Below are 24053 nucleotides of genomic sequence, written 5' to 3'. Positions count from 1 at the left end.
AGATTCATACATGGCATGAATTTCCTGTTAAAGAGAACGGATATAAATTTGTTCACCTATTTTAAAGGTTTTTAGATTATTAGTAATAATGCGTCTATCATTATGCAGGAGTGGATGCAGGGGTGAATCCGGATTTGAAATCAGATTATGGGGTATGTCACTGTCTTAAAATATTACATATTAGCAATTTTAACAGTCCAAGAGGGGGTGGAGTGGAGTCACAGTATATTGGTCAATGTATGAAGCTCGAAATATATATTTGAATTCTGTCGTCGTTAAAAACATGTTTTTTCTTTTGACAGAGTGAGAGAAATTTTGTTAGCGATTATTTGTGTTGTATGATAATAATTTCTTAGAATTGTATTTTATTAGTAGGAAAAGGCATATAAATCAAAAAATAACATACAATTCACTAAGTTGTGTTAGGTCTTCGAAAGCTCCATCAATTGATTGAATGTTGTTGTAGCTTGCATATCTGCAAAGGAAATTACTAAATGTCAAAGATTGTTATAATATCAATCATCATTTAAAATAAATAACATTCTAATAGCCCTAATCACTAATAAACTGAGCATTTTTTTAAGAGGTAATATTTTGGTTTAAGATCTGTTGAATTCAAATGAGTGTGAAATTAATATATTATAGCCTCTATTGGTTAGTGAATAAGCCCAGATCGTCGAAAGGTCAGTAATAGATTGTGAATGTGCTTCCAAGACATTTTAATGCCTGTTATTCATAATTAAACATAATAAAAAATGAATATTTTTTAGGCATACATGTATTGCTTTATAAAATATAACATAATGAATTATAAAAATCAAATTTGGAATTAACTTTTTATTTTGAAGTAACATAAAAATGATAACTTGAACATGCAAATTATTGTATTATAAAATAATTTTACAGTGTAAAGTGACGGAAACACTTCCAGTCACTGGAATTTGTTTTACTTTTATTATTATCCTGTCAAAAAATCAGGTTACACTTTCTAAAAATTCACTAATTTCTATGCTCAAACAAGGAATGAGCTTTTTGCGTAATTTGAATAAAACTGATAAAGCATTCGCCCTTATGCGACCGTACGACTACTCGACGAAGTGGAGAAACTAGGGAAATACAAACCCGAGTCTCTTTGTTGATATACAGCAGTGGCGTCTATAGGAATTAGCAATGGTGGCAGCAGTAAAAGAAATCTATTTTCATTGGAATGTCATCGAATGCTGGAAGTGATCGTACTAAAATCACTTGGTGGTGCTGTGAACTGGTAAAGCAGAATTGATCTGATGAAGCAGAAGTAAATCTAGTAAAGCAGAAGTTGATCTTTGCATAGCAGAGTTGATCTGGGCAGAGCAAAGTTGATCTGGGCGTAACAAAAATAAGCTGAACGAATCAGAGGTGATCTGGATATCTGAGAAATTGGACTGGGTAACGCAGAACTGGTGTGTGTCAAGAGGTGCTCAGAACGGAAATCAAGAAGCGAATTGAATTGAGTTGTGAAGACAGCGCAGTCGTAGTGTGGCAAAGTCAAGAAAAGGCAGAAGCAAGAGTAAATTGTGTTTGTAAAATTTAAGGTAGGGTTTATGATTTGTTCCATTTTAGTATAGTGAAAAACAGGGCCCCTGTGACCATTTTCCGGGGACCAAGGTTCTCTGCTGATTTGGCATCAACATGTTTTTCGGCGGCCATTTTTACTCCATGAAAAAGGGTAAATCTATTGTCTAACTATATGTTATCATGGTCACGTAATTCAATGAGACATGTTTCAAAAACCTAGGATGGCAGCCATTTTGAAATTCAAGGTGGCTGCCATAATAATCATTGAAAATCAAATATTCCAGTATAATTCCACTTCTTGTTGTTGGAAAATGGTAAATTTGATGTCTAATCATAATTATGTTATTAGGCTCTCTGAGCCCAATAGGAATAATTTCAATAAACTAGGATGGCAGCCAATTTGAAATTCAAGATGGCCACTACATAAATCGTCAAAAATCAAATATTTTGGTATATAATTACATTTCTCCTCGCTCAAAAAATGTTACATTTAGTGTATAATCATATGTTATTTACATTCTTGAGTCCAATGAACATAGTTTCAAAAACGAAGTATGTCAACCAGTTTGAAATTCAAGATGGCCGCTACAAAAATCGTCAAAAATAAAATATTTGGTATATAATTCCACTTGTCGATCAAAATTGGTAACTTTGGTGTTTAATCATATGTTATTGGACTCTCTGAGTTAAAAAAAAAACAAAAAAAAAACAGAACATCACCTGTGATTGGTTAAAAGTAAAAACCTAAGAACTAGCCAATGACAGAAGGTCTACAATGCAGTGAGCACATTTTGCTTTGGAGCTAACTTTGGTGAGTTGGAAGAATACAGTTTAGATGTTGACAAGAAAAAGTATATGAAAGAAGATAACCTTCTCAGTGAATAAATACTTAACACTCATTAACACTCATTTTAATTTCAAGGTAATTATAAAAGATAAATATAAAACTAAAGATAGAACACTCCAGCTTTGGAAATGGCCAGGCTAAGCAGTAGCCTAGGCCTAAGCTAAGTACTACATTACCCTAGTAGGCGCCAGTCTAGCCTCTACACCACAGCTACAGGCTCCCATACCTGTGCTTTGGAGCCCTGACTATTGAAGTGGTGCGGTCATTAAACAAATATTATTGTACAGTATCTGTATTCTTCTTGCACATTAGTTGTGATAATAACGATAATGGTGGTCATTTCGTGTCATTTTACATTTGTACAGCGTACACCAGATTACGATATTCTGGCGCTATTTTACCATTGGTTGTAACTATGGTTGAAACATTAAATATTGGAACTAGAGGAAAGCGCAAAGGTGCACTTGCTGTTCATCTAGAGTGTATTTTATGTAGTGACACTTGTACGGAAATTGATTCCATAGACCAAATGATACCAAGTAGATGTAATAAGATTAAAGATCATTCAGAAAAATGGAGAAATCTTGACAGGTTCGGAAATGTGTTTACAACAGTTGATTTGGGTGCTAGCAATACCGGAAAATACATGCACAAATCATGTGAAATTACACTGTGTAGTAGCAAAAACCATTGTCAAGCAGTCAAAAGAAAGAAGACGTCAGAAGTACAACAAAAACATGAACACAACTCTTCGACAGCAAGTAATGTTACAAATGAACTCCCTAAACCGAAACGACTTCGACGTGATGGTATATTGCATGATAAAGATCTATGTATTTGGTGTTTGAAACCAGGTGATCCTAAAGGTAAAAATAAAGATAAAAGAAGACTTAGATTGTTGGTAAGCAATGATGGGTGGTACAGCTTTAAGGTTCATGTTGAATTTTTAGAAGATCCTGTCATGAAAGATAGACTTGAAAGATGTATTGAGATAACAACAAATCCCTTTGCTGTCGAAGTCAGATATAACAACAAATCCCTTTGCTGTCGAAGTCAGATACTGTAAGCCTTGTTAGAAACATTATGTTGATAATCGTAATTCTCAATTAGTTGCTGGATATAACAGTCGTCCAGGTACCAACCACATCAAAACACATTTTTTTCTGTCAAGTATACTCAACAATATTTGAGAAACATGAAATATGGACATTACAAAGTTTACGAAAGGATTATGTAAATATTCTTCAGAATTTTTGGGATTGATTCAAACATCAAGTCAAGTTATATCAAAGAGCTACTAATTGAAGAGTTTAAAGCTGATATAGGGTTCAAACCAAACACAAGAAAGAATGTAAGTGAACTAGTTTATGAGGTGAAAGGCAGCAGTTCCTATGCTGAAGCTGTCATTAATTCCGCAGGAATCACTAATGAACAACTAATGCGGAATGCTGCAGTACGTCTAAAAAAAGAAGTTTGTGGCATGCCCGATGTTGAATTGCCTCCTTATGTTAGTGAATTGGAAAAGCCAGAGAAACCTCTCTGCTCTTGTTACGCCTCTTAACATGGTTAAAAGATGTTTCCTGTGAATCCATAGTCTTCAGCCCTAAAACTTTGTCAATGGCATCATTTCTCACCGGAAATCCGACTCAAACAGCAACAAATCTGTCAATTACGGCACATGGTCTTACAAAAAATAAAGAGTTAATTGAACTACTTCATAAATTGTTAATAACCGTCATCTGTTTGATTTTAGATTTAAGATCCAATTTGCTAGAACCAATTGTTATAAATTTACTGTTTTTAATTATTTTCCTTATTTATGGAATGACCTACCTCCAAATATTAGGGAATGTGCAATTAATTCCACAAAATTTAAATATGTACTTAAGCAATATTTTTTTAATTAAATCAAATTAAATTAATTAAATTATATTTTTACCTTAATGGAATTGTAATTCTCTTTGTAATATTTTTATTAATTTTTTATATTGTACATATATGAATTGTGAATTGTGAATTTTTCAGATTTTAATGTTTGTCTTTTTAATGTTTTGGAGAGCCTTTAGATAGTGATTAAGTTCGCTTTTAGGTAATCCTCAGGCTTTTTGTTTTGTCATTTGTTTCTCCTATCTATTGTATTGTATTGTCTTGCCTGGAAATAAATAAAATAAATAAATAAATAAATAAATAATTATTATTGTTGTTGCTGATGTTGTAGTAGTTGTCATTGTCGTTCTTGTTGTTGTTGTTGGTATTATCATTCATTCATTTATCTGGCACAAAGGTCCTGTGACTTAGTGAGCCATACCCAGTCCTAACAAATATTTGTTTCTTGATTTACAGGCGTTATAAATGGTTTTTATTTTATTAAAACCTTTTTGGTTCTAATAAAATGAAAAACCATTTATAAAATATATAAACTGTATATAGTAACCTACCTTGTAACATTTGTACTCTGAAGTGTTTGATTCATCGTACCTCCATGAACGAATGGAGCGGTCTGCTCCAGCACTGTACAAGTATTTGCCTCCGTCAATCAAAGCCCGTACCTACAAGCAACATGATCATTATATGCAAATAATTTCTTAAGCAAGAGGGCCTACAATACTATTAAACTATGTAAACAAAAGTATAGAGTATTTCTAAATGATTGTACTGTATGGAAGTGATTTTCATACCAGCTTTGTTCACATTTTTTTTAAAAATTAAATCATATTAAATTAATTAAATTATATTTTTACCTTAATGGAATTGTAATTCTCTTTGTAATATTTTTATTAATTTTTTATATTGTACATATATGAATTGTGAATTGTGAATTTTTCAGATTTTAATGTTTGTCTTTTTAATGTTTTGGAGAGCCTTTAGATAGTGATTAAGTTCGCTTTTAGGTAATCCTCAGGCTTTTTGTTTTTGTCATTTGTTTCTCCTATCTATTGTATTGTATTGTCTTGCCTGGAAATAAATAAAATAAAATAAATAAAATAAAATAAACATGGCATTGTTATTAGTTATAAAGACACATTGATGCTTCGTGACTTTTGGACATATAATGATTTGATGAATTCAAATTTCTGCACGGTAGAGATTTCTGAGGGCATGCCGTGTGTTGTTGTAGATAACGATGATTTCAAAACTGACACTTTAACAGGGGAAGCATCAGCAGCCCATCGCACTAATGTCATGTTTGTGCAACCAAAGTCCCTTGAGGTCAAGCCTAATGAAGGTAAAAACAGGGAAGTTGATAAGAAAGTCATTGCAAGTACTATCGAGAAAGTTTGTGATGATTACAATAAACTGTCACTTTTTAGGAAAAAGAACGAAAAAATCTTCCAATTCGTCAAGAACCAACACAGACCATAGACGATTCATCAAGTCAACACACCAAGGCTGTCATTCACACATTAGCAAGAGAATAAGAAAATGCTGAAAGGCCAGACCCATCAGCACAATATATCCCGAGCTTCTCAGGTTTTCAGGCATCTATGGAAGATTCAATGGAACAATCAAAAGCTTATTTTCACCACACTTATCCGTTACCACCGAGTAAGACTGTCTGCTTTGATATTATGCTGAAATTGAGTAAGATGTTGAAAGAGAAGCATATTCCATTTGCTTTATTAGTTATTATATATTCAGTATACGCATTTTCCTTGGAACTCAAAACCACCCATCAAGAATTATTTGCAAATATTATTCAACATCTTGGTGCATTCCATATGCAAATTTCATTTATGTCAGCCATTAACAAAAGTTTCATGGGTTCAGGCTTGTCTGAGGTTTTAGTTGCTGCTGGGGTAATAGCTGATGGTAGTGTTGATTAAGCTATGAAGGGGAAGCATTTTAATAGAATTATGAGATGTCATTCACTAATGAGAGAAAATACTGTTGATCATCTTTTGATGGAACATGGTTTCAAGTTGACAGATGATGAGAAAGTCAAACTAGAATCTGTCAATAATGCTTCTCATTGTCCAGCAGATCGAAAGAAATATCATGATGAACTTTTCGATGTGATACATGCACGTGTACAAGAGATGTTTTCGCAGGCAAATGAAAACAGTGATATGGCAAGATTTTGGATCTCGTACATTGATATGGTAGGCATTCTATTTATGAATGTACATTCTTGTCGATCTCAGAAGTGGAATGTATTCCTTTCTTCAATGTATCAGATGCTTCCTTGGATGAAAATATTGGACAATGATAAATAGTCCAGGCTTTTACCAGATCATTGGGAATTTTTAGGTACTCTTCCTACCCAACAAGCTGAATTCTTTTCACAGAATTTTTCTCAATCAATGACTGGTCACTCACACTCAGGCCTACCTCGTTATATGTGGATTGAATGTACTATGGTTGGCATCACAAACTAAAGAACAAAAAAACAACTAATGGTCAATGTTCATAATGCCAACCACTTTGGTAGGCTAGGAGAGGGAGTTCATCAACATACAAATTTGAAGAAATCTAAATTTGGGCACAAAGAGTGTGCACCTGGCAGAATTGCCAAAGATAAAAGAGCAGTGCAAGATCTACGAGAATGTTTCAAAGAATTTAATTGCAACCCATTTGATGATAAAAACGGCAATCTTAGAAGTCTTTAATCAGGAATTGAGGCGTCTGAAAAACTGGTGAAGGATTTTAAAAGTGCACATGAAGATGGTAAAAATCAAATTGAAGAATACTTAAAAGAAAGAGTGTATTCCAATAAAGAATCTATCTATGACAAAATTAAAAGAAACAAAAGACTCAATTTCACAAAGATGAAAACTGTAAAGGAAGCGTCTGCCTCTGTGTCTATGAAAGGGATGGAGAGTGATGGATTGGGAGCTGTTGTTGCCCTGCTAGATGACAACTCTTTAACATATATTTTTAGGTATAGAATAACCTCTGAATCCCTGGCCATATTCAATGCTAATTGTACATTTAGAAAATGCCAGAAATCAAAACTTGTCCACCGTATGGATACGAAAGCCAATTCTGCAAATAAGATACAAGAATACACTGCTATCATCGATACGGGCATGGTCATCAGAAAGGCAATCCCTAATAAAGAACAAAGGCTTAATGAAGATGGTTCCTTATTTACTTGGGAGAATTATGTCAACAAATGCACAGATATTATATTTAAAAGACATCACAATGCATCAACCATTATATGTGTTAATGACCCATACGGTAAAGAAGAGTCCATCAAATATGAAGAAAGAAAACGACGATCCAATGGGCAGAAAATACCTAATACACACATGAAGTTACAAGACCAGTTTTTATCAAGTAAAGAGTTTAACGAAATCCTGAAGAGCGATTACAACAAGTCAAGAATACAAGGATTTATTAAAGAAACCCTAGCAAGAAGAAGTAGAGTTGAAGGAGTTAGAGTGTTGTACTCTTTAGAAAATTGTGTTGATTTAGCAGATAATAGTGAGATACCAGAATTTAATTGTAGTCAGGCAGAAGCAGATACAATGATGCTGACTACTATCTCTCAAGAAGCTGCAAAACTACTAAACCAGTAGTAATAGACTCGGAGGATACAGATGTGTATGTTCAGGCTGCATACGTTGCACACAAGATGCCAGGAGAACAAATGATCTATAGAAAGTCAGAAGAAAATGTGTTTGGATCTGTGTAGTTATCAAATGGCAGAAATCATAATTCAACTTCATGTTATGACCGGCTGTGATAGTAACTCTGCATTCTTTGGAAATGGAAAGGCAAAGATTTTCAATAATGTTTAAGAAAGCAAAGAAGCAAAAAATCTGTTGAAATCCTGTGAAGAATCTCTTGCTGTGACAAATTCAACATTTGAAAAACTTACCAAGTTTGTCTTAAAGTTTATATACAATGACAACAAAAGCAAAAACACAACAGAGGCAAGGGTGACCAAGTGGAAGTCCTACAAGAAGAGAAAGTCACTTGCAAGATTGCCACCAGACAAAGATTCACTACTTCAGCATATTAAAAGAGCCAACTATCTATCATACAATCAATTAAACTTCTCATTAAGAATCCACCAATCACCAACAAAAAGTGGGTGGAAACTGATTAATGGAAAGTGCTATGCCAAAAGAAGTACTGAGCCAAACCTACCCAGTGATATTAAAGTTCCAGAACGAAATGATAGTGACAGTAGCGATGAGATTGATGATGAAACAAGCGATGAATCGTCCTCTGACGACGAGAATGATGACATATGAACCTAATTGTGATTTATACAGGTTCATCAAACAAATGCTTATGTTTTATTGTATAAATGGTAGTATTCTTTTCTCAAAATTAATTATTTTTGTATTTTGTAAGGTAAACTGTGTACATATTAATGGCAAAGATTTTGGAAAAAAGTAGGGTTGTCACCCTTTTAAAACTATGTTAATTGGACTCAGATTGCCCCATAACAAGTCATTAGACACCAAATTTACCATTTTTATCGAGAAGTGGAATTACTGTGTATACCAAAATATTTGATATTTGACGATTTTTGTGGCGGCCTTCTTGAATTTGAAAATGGCTGACATTCTAGCTTTCTGAAACTATGCTCATGGGACTCAGTGAGCTCAATAACATATGAATAGACACCAAATTTAACATTTTTATCGAGGAGAAGTGCAATTATATACCAAAATATTTGATTTTCGACAATTTTTGTGGCGGCCACTTTGAATTTTAGAATGGCTGCCTTTCTATCTTAATGAAACTATGCTTATTGAACTTGTAGAGCCCAGTAACATATGAGACATCAAATTTACCATTTTTCAAAGACAAGAAGTGGAATTATACGGGAATATTTGATTTTCAACGATTATTACAGCATCCATCTTGAATTTCAAAATGGCTGCCATCCTAGGTTTTTAAAACATGTCTCACTGACCCTGATAACATAGTTAGATACCAGATTTACCCTTTTTCATGGAGTAGAAGTAAAGTTATGAGCCATTATCCTAATTTTTTTTTAAATGGCCGCCGAAAAACATGTTCCGCCCTTTTTCTGGAGGCTCACCCCGCTCATTTTTTTTTATTTATACCCTAGTGATGCAAAATCAGCAGAGAAACCTTAGTCCCCGAAAAATGGTCACGGGGGCCCTGTTTTTCACTATACTATTTAATTTGATTACACAAAGATGCATGTAGGCTATTTTGTATATTGTTGTAATATTTAAGTTAATGGAAGTTGGTGATATATTATTAAGGTCTGGTACACGAATTAAGTATATAAATTGTAATGAAATAAATGCTTAAAAAAACATGGCAGATAATAATGAGGTAACCATATGTAATGGGGATGACATAGAAGATAGACATGAGGTAGAAAATAGTTCAGATGTGCACCTAATGATACCGGCTAGTATATCTCCAGCAGAATGGTTAAAATATCAGTTAGAATTAGATGCCAATAGGATTAAAGAGGAAAATAGTCTAAAAGAGCTACATGTAAGAAGAAGAGACTAAAATACAAGAAATACAATTACAAATACAAGCCAAGATAAAAATTAAAGAATTAGAAGTATTAAATAAGGCTAATGATAATAACCATAGTGTACTTAATCAACACCATGATTTACGACGAGTACCCAGGATTAAAGAAAATGAAGATATTGATGTGTACCTTAGAGCTTTTGAAAATCTCGCAATAATTAATAACTGGGATAGACAGATTTGGGCAGCTAAGTTTGCTCCTGCATTTAGTTGGTAAGGCCAAAGTGACATATGCTAGACTTAGAAATACTGAGGCACAGGACTATGATACACTTAAGAAAGCTATACTGGATAAGTATGAGATTAGTGCTGCGACGTATAGAATGAAATTTAGAGCTAGAGCTAGGAGCCTGATGAATGTATTAAGGAATGTATAACAGATTTAGAGTATCAGGTTAAACATTCGATTACGTTTGCAGGAGTAGAAGATGATGATGCCAACGCCATTGTTGAATTAGTGATAATGGAACAGGTTATGAATAAGATGCTTGAAGAATTAAAAGTTTTTCTTAGAGTTAAGAAGCCTAAAAATATTTTAGAAATGGCCAAGCTAGCAGTGGACTATATTGTTAATAGGGGTGGATTTTCCTATTGCGAGAAGGAGTCAGGAAGCCAATATCAGTCAGGCCGTAATAATTATTATAAAGGGAACAATTTCATGAGAAATTATATTTGTAGTGATAGACGACCATGCGACGAATAGTTGTCTAGGGAAACACAACTCTAGTAGTAATAGACAACATGATCATTGGTCTAAGGTTAATAGCTACACTCATAATCAACAAAGAATGGGACGATCAGATAGTCATAATAGTAACACTTCAACTGTAAGATGTTATGATTGTAATAGGTTAGGACATGTGAGCTAATTCTGCCCAAATTAAACTAAGAAAAATGGTAGCGGTCCTAATCCCAAATCTGTATTCCGTTGTGAGTGACCGGAATCTATTTGTATGCTTGATACTGCTGAGTCGAGAATGGAACAATGCGTTATTGATGGTATGGTAGAAGGCCGAAATGTTAAAATATTGAGAGATTCGGCTTGTACTCAGTCAGCTATAATGGCAGACATTGTTCCTGATCATTGTTATCTTAATAAGACTATAACAGTTAGAGGCATAGGATGTTCAGTGATTTTCCGTTAACATTAATATACTTAAACTGTAAAGTAGTGACAGGAAAAGTAGAAGTAGCAGTATTTGAAGGACTACAAAGAGATATCTTGCTAGGACATGATTTAGATGATAATTGTGGCAAGATTATATCTAAGGATCTATGTTTTCTGACTAGAGCTTAAGCACAGAAATAGTTTGAAGAAGTCACTGTAGATGAAAGAGAATTTCTAAAAAGCCTAGGCGATGTCAAACTTAATGATGTTGATGATAATGACACTAACGACAATAATATTATAACAACTAGTATTGATCAGAATGTAGACAATAAGAAGGTTGTACATGATACATGGCTAAGTAACATAGAAACAATGACGAATTAAGTATGATTAGTAGAGAAGAGATAGTTATGATGCAGAAAGAAGATAGTACGTTAAACTTCATTAGAAAGAGGATTATCTATTGATAAGATTAATGAACAAATAGGGTATGTTTCTTTCTAAAATATGATGTACTTATGAGAAAATGGAGAAGAAAGCAGACTGAAGTCAATGATAAAAGTTGTGTAGAACAGATTGTTGTACCTGTGTAATGTAGGCTGAATATTAGGATAGCTCATGACATACCGATGGCTGGGCATATGGGAGTAGAAAAGACTAAAGACAGGGTCTTAGTGAACTTCTATTGGCCAGTGATATTTACAGATGTAGCTAGATATTGTCGTAATTGTGCTATATGCCAGAGGATGGATAAAAGCAAGGCTAAACGTAAGAATCCTACGTCTGTGATAGACACACCATTTAAGAGAATAGGTATAGACATTTTAGGACCGTTAGTAAGAACTCGTAAACACAATATGTACTTATTAATCACATGTGACTATGCTACTATGTATCCGGAAGCAATTCAACAGTAGTAAATGCACTTATCACAATGTTTGCTAGAACAGGTGTTCCTCAGGAAATTGTACATGATCAGGGTACTAATTTTATGTCTAAGGTTATGGGGGATATCTGTGCTAGATTACATATCACGCAATTAAAGACCAGTGCATATCACCCTCAGACTAATGGTCTAATTGAAAGATTTCATGGTACTCTGAAAAACATGCTGAGAGCACTTACACCCGAACAATACAAAGAATGAGATGAGTATATACCGCAATTTCTATTTGCTTATAGGGAGGTCCCAAGTCAGGCTACTGGCTATTCTCCTTTTTAACTGTTGTATGGTAGACATTTTAGAGGACCATTAACATTAGTTAAAGAAAATTTGGTATCCTCAGATAATGATAATAAGTTTGCAGTGACTTATCTTGGGGAGATGCGAGAACGCATTACAGAATGGATGGGTAATGCAAACAGTAATCTTAGAAAGAGCCAAGATAAGATGAAACAGTATTATGATCGTAATTGTAAATACAAAGAATTTGATGTAACTGATAAGGTTCTGGTATTTTTTACCAGAAGGTGCAGATAAACTACATAGTAAGTGGCAGGGTCCATAAGATCATTGATAGGATAGATGAAGTCAATTATATCATACAGATGAATGATAAACTTAAGAACAGGAAAATAGTACATGTAAATAGTTGTAAGAGATGGCAAGATCGTGATCATGAAAAGAGACAGGCTAAATGTCACTATGTTACAGGACATGTGTATGACATTATATAATGAAAAATGATGAGCTACAATCAATCTGATGCTATTTAAATGGAATGCATGGATGTAGAAACAGATATTAAGTTCTTACAAACTCAAACATGGAAAAATATAAACAAATCTAATGAATTATCATCAATGCAATTATCTGATTTGAAATCTATACTTGATGATCATAAGTTAATATTCTCAGATCTACCTAGTAGAACGACGAATACGTCACATAAAGTATTAACTGTTAACGATATCCCTGTCCGACAGAGGCCGTATAGAACTCCTCATGCTATTAAGGACAAAGTGAATGATGAAATAAATTCTATGTTAAAACTAGGTATAATAGAACCTAAGACTAGTGCTCACGCATCTGCGATAGTTGTGGTTTCAAAACCAGGAGGTGATATTAGAATAATATGTACTGATTATATGGCTTTGAACAAAGTAACTGAGGTAGATCCATATAAAATACCTAGAATGGATGCTATATATATGATGTATCTATTGCTCGCTATATATCGACATTAGACTTGACAAAAAACGTTTTATCATATTCCCTTACACCAAAGTACTAAGTCCAAATCATCATTTGTAACGCCATTTGAGCAATATGTGTACAATGTGTTACCATTCGGGATGTAGAACAGCAGTTCTACATTCCAACGATTGATGGAAAAACTTCTGTATGGATGGAATAAATATGCTAGAGCATATATTGATGATGTATGTATATTTAGTAATACTTAGGAAGAGCATATTATACATGTTAATGATGTTCATAACAAAATCCAAGAGGCAGGTTTAACAGTAAAACAAGTTAAATGTAAAATGGCTTATTCTTCTGTCTCGTATTTGGGACACAGGATTAGTAATGGGATATTATCATCGATAATAGCGGAATATTTTCATTGTTTAGATTTGCAATCTGCTAAGCCTACCATTACTTACTCACGTGCAGCATTGTTGGACCTGAAAACGAGCAGTACCGTTAGCAAGCCACCTGACTTTGATCAGTATCCGCGACATACAAAGCCTGGTATGGTAAGAAGATCTGGACGGAGCGGAGGAATTAGGAAACGATTAAAAAGACGCAAGCACAAAGTACCTATGCCTTCAATAATCTATGCTAATCTGCGGTCGCTAGTAAATAAGATGGAGGAGCTACGGGTCTGCACCAGGTATTTTAATGAATTCAGGGAGGCCAGCTGTGGTGTTCTGACTGTTGTCCTGTGTGACAATACCGACGTTGAGGGCAGGAGTTGCCACAGAGAGAGAACCACGAGGAAAGAATTAAATTCTGTTCTATGAGTTATACTGTTGTATTATATTGTCTTTTGAAAGACAAATTAAACTGGATAAACGGAAACGCAAACAGAAAATTGAGGAAAAAATTTAAAAACAATGATGTTGGAGAGGTATGGAAAGGCCTGGAACAGATCACTGGGTTTAAATTGAAGAACAATAAAATCGAAGCTACATATAAATTTGTTAACGAACTCAATAATTTTTACTCCAGATTCGATAACAATGATTTTAGCACTGAAATGAAAAACCTAAAAGCTAAACTAATAAATGAAAAGATAATGAGGAAATACATATTACTGAAAGTGTAGTTAGAAAGGTATTTAGCTAAGTCAGTGTAAACAAAGCCTCGGGTCCAGACAATATAGCAAACAAAGTTCTTAAATATTGTTGTAATGAACTAGCTCCCATATTTAGTAAAAATTTTCAGTTGGCTGTTAATGAAGGGGTTATCCCAAAGTTATGGAAGACTGCTCCTATCACACCAGTTCCTAAGGGAAAAACAATTTTGTCACTTAATGACTACCGCCCGGTGGCATTAACTAGTACAGTGATGAAGTGTCTGGAAAAAATAATTCTAAAACACCTGTTATCTGATAAAAGAGTGATTCCCGACCCTACCCAATTTGCATATCGAAGAAAAATGGGAGTGGAGGATGCGGTATTATGTTACTTACATGGTATTGTTGACCACCTTGAGAAACCAAAATCAGTTGTGAGGTAATTATTTATAGATTTTAGCAGTGCGTTTAACACAATTCAACCACATATCATGGTTAATAAAATGATGGAAATAAATATTAATCCTAAACTTATTTTATGGGTTCATAGTTTTCTCTGGAATAGAGAGCAAGTGACTAAAGTTAATAACATTAAATCACGTACACGTATAATTAATACAGGTGCTCCCCAAGGGTGCGTGCTGTCCCCGGTTCTATGTACTTTGTATGCAAGCAACTGCAAAAGCTCGTCCCCCAGTGTGAGTATAATTATATATGCTGACGATACTGTCATCTGTGGTTTCGTAAAAGGAAATAATGCCTGTGATTATATGAATGAAATTAAGAAGTTCGTTACATGGTGTAAGGATCACTTTTTAATTTTAAATGTTAAGAAGACGAAAGAGCTCATATATGATTTCAGTAGAAATCCATCTGTTCATGATCCGGTTGTTATTAATAATGAATATGTAGATAGGGTACATGAATATTGCTACCTCGGAGTAACGGTTGATGACTGTTTGACCTGGAACGCACATTGTACTAAAGTGGCAAATAAAGCAACAGTTAAATTGTATTTTCACGAAAACCAAAATTACCATCTTCCACTTTTGATCGTACCGGGTAAAGATCCAAACCTGCTTGGAAGGGATTGGCTACAACGACTCCAATTAAATTGGTCAACAGTTCACAGGCTAGAAGGCAATGGGTTCAAAGAAATGTTCCCAGAACTTTTCAAAAAGGACCTTGGCACGTTAAAGAATTGTACGGCGAAGTTAAGGATGTGCCGCACGCATTGCGCTCTAAAGTAGAAAACGAATTAGACAGATTGCGCTCGGAAGGTGTGATTAAGCCTGTGGAGTTTAGCGATTGGGCCGCACCAATAGTATCTGTTTTGAAATCAAACGGTGATATCCGTATCTGTGGTGACTACAAGCTCACTGTCAACATTGCTGCAAAGATGGACAGATGTCCTATTCCGAACATCGAAGACTTATACACTAAATTTAGCAGGAGGGAAGTATTACTCCAAATTAGACCTCAGTCATGCATATCAACAGATAAAACTTGAGGAAGACTCGAAGAAACTAACTACAATTAACACAACAAAGGGACTCTTTGCTTATACCCGACTGTGTTATGGTATTGCATCAGCACCCGGAATTTTCCAACGCTTAATGGAACAAATCTTGCAAGGAATTCCAAGGATAGCAGTGTACTTGGATGATGTGTTAGTAACTGGATCTTCATGGGAAGAGGCCAACGCAAACTTGATTCTAGTCCTGACTAGACTTCAAAATGTTGGACTTCGACTAAAACAGGAGTGTTTTCATGCAAGAGTCATGTGTCTATCTGGGGCATAAACTAGATGCAGAAGGAATACATCCGACTCAAGAAAAAGTAAACGCACTGGCAGAGGCATCGGTTCCAATGAACGCATCCGAGCTGAAAAGCTACTTAGGTATGATAAATTATTATCATCGATTCTTACAGAACCTGAGCATGGTTCTGGCGCCTCTCAACAATCTGCTTCGTAAGGAAGTTCAATGGATGTGGGGTCCAAATCAGCAGGAAGCTTTCGAAATGTCAAAGAAAATGTTGCAATCATCACAAGTCATTGTGCATTATAACCCAACGTCGCCACTGATACTCTGAACGATGCATCACCTTAGGGGTAGGCGCAGTGCTATCGCATCGCATGCCAGATGGAGCTGAAAAGCCGGTGGCATTTGCCTCACGGTCTCTGTCGAAGGCGGAAAAAAATTATGCACAACTGGAGAGAGAAGGACTATCTATTATTTTTGGAATTACCAAGTTCCACAAGTACATTTATGGTAGGGATTTCATGATCCAGACAGACCATAAGCCGTTGCTGGGACTACTCAAGGAACATCGAATTGTTTGCCCTATGGCAAGTGCACGGATTCAACGTTGGGCACTGAAACTGGCAAACTATAGCTACACTTTGCAGTATAGGCCGGAGCTCAGAATGGTAACGCCGATGGTCTTAGCAGACTACCATTGGCAACATCACCGACTACCGTTCCTGTACCAGAGGAAGTAGTGTTTGCGATGGCTTTGTTGGACGGCACCCCAGTGACAGCATCACTAGTGGCTAAATGGACGGCTGGAGACCCAGTGTTATCAGCCGTCGTCATGTTTATACTTCAAGATTGGCCTTCTCAAGCAGGAAAGAAATATAGACCTTTTCATCGCCGGAAGAATGAACTATCTGTGCAGAAAGGCTGTGTAATTTGGGGCTCAAGAGTAATAATTCTAGTTCAGGGTCGGGAAAGACTCTTAGCAGAATTGCATGACAGTCATCATGGAATGGTGCGAATAAAGGCCCTCGCACGTAGCTACTTATGGTGGCCTGGGCTAGAACTAGACATTGAAACCACAGTTCGAGGATGCTCTGTTTGTCAACAGAATGGTACAGTACCGCCAAGGGCAAGTCTGCACCCATGGGAATGCCCAGGAAAGCCTTGGTACCGGATACACATAGATTATGCCGGACCATCTGAACAGCAAGTACATTGGTGCTCATATCATGTCATCTAGTACCACTTCAGCCACGTTAATTAAGTTACGTCGAACTTTTGCAACACATTTCGTACCATGTAACTTGGTATCAGATAATGGTACCTCCTTCACCAGCCAAGAGTTCCAGACTTTTTGCAAACAGAATGGAATCAAGCATACTCGCAGCTCACCGTATCACCCAGCAAGCAACGGGTTGGCTGAGCAAGTTGTGCAAACGGTGAAAGAAGGATTAACAAAGACTCAAATTGGCGACTTGGAATCAAGGTTATACAGATTCCTAGCGCAGTATAGACTCACATTACAGACTACGACTGGACAGTCACCTGCAGAACTGCTTATGAAAAGACGTCCAAGGTCTCGTCTTGACCTTGTCTACCCTAGTATGGAGAACGACGTACTAACTAAACAGGCGAAAGCAGTAGCACAACGAGAAACAGCTAACGAGCGATTATTCTATGAGGGAGATGCTGTATGGGTTGTGAACTTTGCTGGAAAGCCCATGTGGCTACCAGGGGTACTTCATCACAAGTTAGGTCCTGTCTCCTTTAATGTACATATGGAGGATGGTCGAGAATGGCGTCGGCACATCGACCATATTCGCAAACGTTTTCCAGATGAAAATTCTGGTAAACCATCTTGTGTCACGGAGCCAACTACAGCGGACGTTGGTAAACCGTCTTGTGTAATGACGCCAATGGCAATCGACGTACCGGTTGAAAAATCACCACACCATTCAGGGAACCAGCCAACTGATTCTCGTAATATGCCAGATCACAGCTGCAACAAAGGCATCGAACCAAAAACCATGACAGCTGGAGGGAAAGTGGTAGAACTTCGCAGATCAGGCAGAATTCGTAAAGCACCGAACAGAATGAATTTGTGAACTTTCTATTTGCATGTTATCATGGTTTATGATGAACTTTGAACATTATTTGGAACTTATAATCGCACAAGTTATGAGTTGTTTTTTATACACTGGACTTATAGGTCTAAATGCTTTGTGTTTAAAGTCATTTGTTGAATTAATGTGTTCTCTAAATCACCTGCCAAATTGATTTTAACTAATGGATAGATAATGATATGACATGCCTCTATAAATACAGTAATTCTCGTTGACTTTAAGTCTCCATTGACAAGGAATGTTATTGTTGTTAAATAAAACCTCCGGGTTACGATGTTCTAAACTTAAGGTGGAGGAATGTACTGGATCTGTTCTGAACATGCTTTTATCTGATAACTTTGGATGTTGTTGCTATGTATTCACGATAATAGTTGTTGATTCAATAAAAGTACAATACAACTTTGAATTAGTTTTCGGGTTCTTTATTGGCAATACATCACAGTTTGAGTAGGGCTTGAATTGTAGAATAAGTTCTGTATTTAAGGTAGTTCAGTATTTTAGTAAATTTGTTTGTAAATGAATCTGTAATCAAAGCTTGGAACTGTTTATATCATGACCCAATATTTAGGATGTATACCTCTGATATATTTATATGTATACATATGGGTTTTGTAATAGAATTCTGGAATCATATCTACTATTATAATTTAGACTGACATGTTTTGATGCTTATCTCATTATTTTTATGTAAGAAGCTGTAACAGAAATTATTTGATTATGTTATAATTTGAATTCAGCTATATGATATTTTATATTTTGTTACAGAATAACACAGTAGTCTAAAATAGGAAGGGGGATGTAATGGAGTACTGTATTCCATATCTGAGTTATATGTCAATTTAAGCTACTATTGATATTATTATTATTATTATTATTGTCGAATTTATTCTACAAAGTTGATTACAATTAATTATAATTCTGGTATGTCACTTGAGGAAGTGTAATGTTAATGTTGATAACTGTACTGTTAATTTATTTGTGTAATACTTAAGGAAGTGTTATGTTAATGTTACTATACAATTGATTTATTTGGGAGATTATACTAGCTTGCTTGTGATTGGCTATGCTGTGTCTCTGTAAGTAAATTATTGATATTATGATTGGTTCATGAGATCATGTGAATATAGGACTGTTAGTGATTGGCTCACATACTAAAGATTGTTTTGTATAATATGTGAGAGAAATTTAAATTTAGTTAAGTTTGGTACAGCTCTTCAAGACTAAAGTTTGTCTTACTTTTAATATAGGAATTAGCAATGGGGGTAGTGGATAATGTGCCAAGTTGGGGAGGGGGCGTGGTTTGATCTATTTTGAAAGGTGAGGGGAAGTTCATGAGCCCATACCCACCTCAGGCCAACCATGGTTGGGCCTGAGGAGCGAAACTGTTAGGAAATATTACCTGTAGATGACCGGAAATGACACTTTTATATAGTAAAATTCATCATTACATCACTATATAGTCAAAATGAACCACTAACAAATTTCTCATGATGTTTGGATATTGCTAAACCCCGCATACCCTGCAAACATAAAAAAAAAACAAAAAAAAAACAAAAAAAACACCGCAAACCCCATTCAAACCCTGTGATAATGATTGAATCACATAGTATAAGACCCAATTTGGTATCTCTATAAAACAAAATCTTAATTTTATGTTCGTTACAACCTATTTTGGGGGTAAAAAAGCCAGTGCAAACCCCACCCAAACCATGTGATAGTGATTGAATCATGTAGTATAGGACTCAATTGGTATCTCAGTAAAACAAAAATTATAATGTTCCATTCGTAACAACCTACTTTTTGGGTAAAAATGCCATTTTTTGTATAAAAAAATTGCTAAACCCCGCAAACCTCCAAAAACACAGTGCAAACCCACCCAAACCCTGTGATAATGATTGAATCACATAGTAAAGGACTCAATTTGGTATCACAATAAAAAAATTCGTAATTTTATGTTCGTCACAACCTATTTTTGGGGTAAAAATGCCATTTTTTGTATAAAAAATTGCTAAACCCCCGCAAACCCCCCAAATCACAGTGCAAACTCCATCAAAAGGACTCACTTGGTATCTCAATCAAAAAAAAAATCATAATATATGTTCATCACAACCTATTTTTGGGGTAAAATCCTGATTTTTGTTGGTTAAAAAACTCAAAAAAATTGCCTTTTTACCCCCAATATAGATTGTGATGAACATAAAATTATTATTATTATTTTTTTAATTTTTTTTACAAATTGAGTCCTATACTGCATGATCCAATCACTATCACAGGGTTTGGATGGGGTTTGCGGTGTTTTTTTTTTTTTTTTTTTTGGAGCTTTGCGGGGTTTAGCAATTCTCTGATGTTTTACCAGCGATTTTCGGCAACCAAAGATTTCTAATTAATATGTGTGATGTACTATAGAAAGTAAATATTAAAAACATTGTCTTTAATGTATTTAATTTAGGCCTACCTACTTCAAAGCCATTAGTCCACACCACAGTTAAGGGCTGAGGTGGGAACATTTTAGGAAATAGTACGGTACTTCTAGATTTCTAGAAATGGCACTCTTATTATGATAAAATTCATCATCATCGATCAAATTAATAGTTGTGATGTTCCATTGAAATATACATGAGAAGCACCAACTGGTATTGTCTCCTCTTTTTCTCAATTTAATAATTTGCATTTTACGGCAAAATGAACAAGTTAACTTCAAGTGTTTATTTAATTATATTATTTTCATTTTGAGGCAATAGTACATGTTCAAATTTAATTTAAAAGTAAATACATACATTTCTTTTATCTGTTTCGGAAACTTGGGTAATTTAGTCAGATCATTGTTTTCCAGGAATCTAAAAATGAAAAAGAAGTATAAATAATCACAACTTTAATCAAGGCTCTGTGTATTGTTTCTCTTTACCACATAGTATACATAGTTGAAAGCTGAATAAGCATGGTCAGAATGAAAACAACAGGTTAGTATCCGGAAAAGCGCTATAATATAAGCAGAAAATAATCAATTAAAAAATAAAAAAGAGGGACTACTCTTAACAAGATGTTATCTTGAAGTGTATCAACAGTCAACTTTTGTAGGACAATAATAATAGTGGATATTTATAAGGCAACTACATTATATAGTTAGTTATGCAGTGATGTTTGGTTTTCTGCTTATAGCCTGTTCACAGCATAAAAATAGATTTTTTGGTTAGAATAGTTTGGTTTTTATTATTTTTATCTTCTTCTTAAACCAATTGAGACTTCGGTTTAATGCGCTATATTAGGACCCACTACATTCCATTACATTAATTAGACTGACTGGCCATAGTGCACAAACCGAAAAAAGGTGATTTTTCGTATTAACAAGCAGCCAAACTTTAGGCAATTATGAGAAAACGCACATTCCATGAGGTCGGCTAGTTGAAGCCGGACTAGTGTAGGGCTAAAACATAATTACACTGTATTTTTTCTAAATTTCCGCAGGCATAGTGACACTCTTCTTGCAGTACAATGGCGGATACAGGAGGTGGGGTTCAAGGGGTTCGCAAGAACCCCCCTCTGTGAAGAAACGTAACAAAATACTATTGGGTCCTGGCTTACAAAAGACATGCTAACCACATAGTTACCAACCGTCTCGCATCGTGCGGGACGGTCTCGCATTTTAAAGTGATTTTGGATGTAACACGCATTTGAAAGAAACAAATGTGATCTTAAATTTGTCACGCATTTAGTCTACGCATGACGACGAATAATCACGAATTCACGGAAAATATATTTAAAATTAGAAGAGATTAGTTTCATTAAAAATATAAAACAATCATCCAGTAACTTAAGTCATTTGAGAGCTTTCGTTATCTCATTTGAGATTCAATTCACTGAAAGCTTTGGCGGCGCGTGCGGTCTTGCGCCTTCATTGTCACAACCAATGTTGATTATGTGACTGAAACTGCAGTTGTCATCAAACACACAGTCAGGTAAGTACAGTATTTAGTACGGCAGCTTAAGGCCATATTTGGACTTAATGTGGACGTTCCGGACAAAAGCATCACTTTTTTTACATGCTCCTTATGGTCATAGCATTCAATTTTTGGTAGGAACCACCTCATCCGAGGTCATTATGGCGGCCATCTTGGATTTCAAAATGGTAGCCTTATAAAACTTATGTTTATCTATATCTCCGCTCCTAATCACTTTGAATTATAATTCTAATGTCTAAGAGTATGTTTATATGTTCGAGGAATACCATCATACTGTATCATATCTGACCTGGTCAAATTGCCACAAATGGGTCATTTAAGGTTATTCAAGGTCAAATATTGTATGGTATCTTTAAAAGTACGTAGTTGTCAAATTTTACATTAGAATCATACCCACGATCTCAGAATTCAAAAATGTTTACTATGAACTACAATATTTCATTTGAGGTCATTCTGGCGGCCATCTTGAATTTCAAAATGGTTGCCACGCAAAACATATATTTAGCAATATATCGACTTTTAAACTACTTCCAATAAGAATTATGATGTATAAAAATATATTTTCATAGTCACTGATTTATAGCACTTGTGGCATGGTCAGATGGTCATTTAAGGTCATTCAATTTTTATTTTTCTGTTAAATACGTAGACAATCTTAATAGATTGTAAGTGGTCGTGTTTTACAGCAAAATCATATATAAGCTCACAAAATTCAATTTTTGATAGGAACTATTTCATCAGAGATCATTATGACAGCCATTTTAGGTCAAGGTCATTTATCAGCCATATTAAATTTCAAGGTGACCGCCATGTAAAAAGGTTTTGTTCTTTTAAATATGTTTACTGCAGTACTGCATAGTCAAAGAATAACATCAAAAGTAGTGACATGTATTTGTATTTATTATATTCCATTATATATTGGAAAAAGTCTGACATCAGATATTGTATTTAATGTGAAATGATAAATTGATATCAAAAAGAATTGTATAATATATATATATATATATTATATATATTATATATATATATGTATTGTGTGTTTGTTGGGGTGTGGAGGTGTATATGTATGTATATATGTGTATATGTATGATGATATTACTTTCATGAAATTTAAATAATATTTTGTATTTAATATATTCAAAATCTCATAATTTAATTAATTTAATTTTTTACAGGATTTCTTATTGTATACCGTGGTACAGTAAGTGTTTATTTAAATTAAGAATGATGAAAAAACTATGAGTTACCCCCACAAAAGGTTAAAAAAAAGTGGTGACATGGTCAGATAATTATGGTAATAAAAAGTCATTTAAGATCAATATTGTATAATATCTTAATAATACATCTTCTTGGATTGTTATTAAATAATCAGAACAGTGGCAAGATTCTATGAAATACCTATATATGTATATAAGTATGCAGACTATGTTATATATAAATTAAAATACTTTGCTGTGTAGTAGTATATAGATACAATACTAGTTAAAAGAATACTAATAATGTTGTAATATATAAATATGTATCTCGACCACAGGTGGTTGAGTTGGTAAGACCTTCGCACGTTAAGAAAAAGGTGCTGAGTTTCGAGTCCTGGTGGAAGCAAGGTTTCCTTTTCATTCTGATCAGATTTACCACTTCAGTTGCATTTAAATTGTAAATAATTATTTACAAAATGGGTTTATCCTATTGGTCTATTAAATTAAATAACTATTATTATTGTTTTTTATTGTTTGTTATTTTATTATATATGCGCCTAAATATAATGTCCTGTAGAGGTTCAGCTCTCATAGTCAGCTAATTGAAAATTTATTTAAATATCGTTCATCCGTCATAAAATATATATATTATAATGTCCACTGAATATATATATATATATATATATACATATATATATAGAACTGGAGGTCGCTGGAACAGAATGTTGCTACTCGGAGTTTCACGCTATTGCGATCGTCAGGCAACTGATGAAAGGTGAACG

At 34.7% G+C, this 24053-nt stretch overlaps 1 protein-coding gene across 1 annotated transcript in view; it reads right to left on the bottom strand.

The window, feature by feature from the left end:
- Nucleotides 1-390: 390 nt before the first annotated feature.
- The window catches only part of LOC117119531 (insulin-like growth factor-binding protein complex acid labile subunit), a 99139-nt gene continuing 75476 nt past the window's right edge, over nt 391-24053 (bottom strand). The window contains exons 11-12 of the mRNA XM_033264355.1: nt 20894-20953; nt 391-475 (exon numbers count right to left, since the gene is read on the bottom strand). Coding sequence (XP_033120246.1) covers nt 391-475; nt 20894-20953 — 145 coding nt within the window. The remainder of the gene's footprint in view (nt 476-20893; nt 20954-24053) is intronic.

This window comes from Anneissia japonica, unplaced genomic scaffold (genome assembly GCF_011630105.1).
Source record: "Anneissia japonica isolate Jap-2015-1 unplaced genomic scaffold, ASM1163010v1 scaffold287892_len502923_cov169, whole genome shotgun sequence".
Classification (NCBI taxonomy): Eukaryota; Metazoa; Echinodermata; class Crinoidea; order Comatulida; family Comatulidae; genus Anneissia; species Anneissia japonica.
This window is presented reverse-complemented; position numbering and strand designations above follow the sequence as displayed.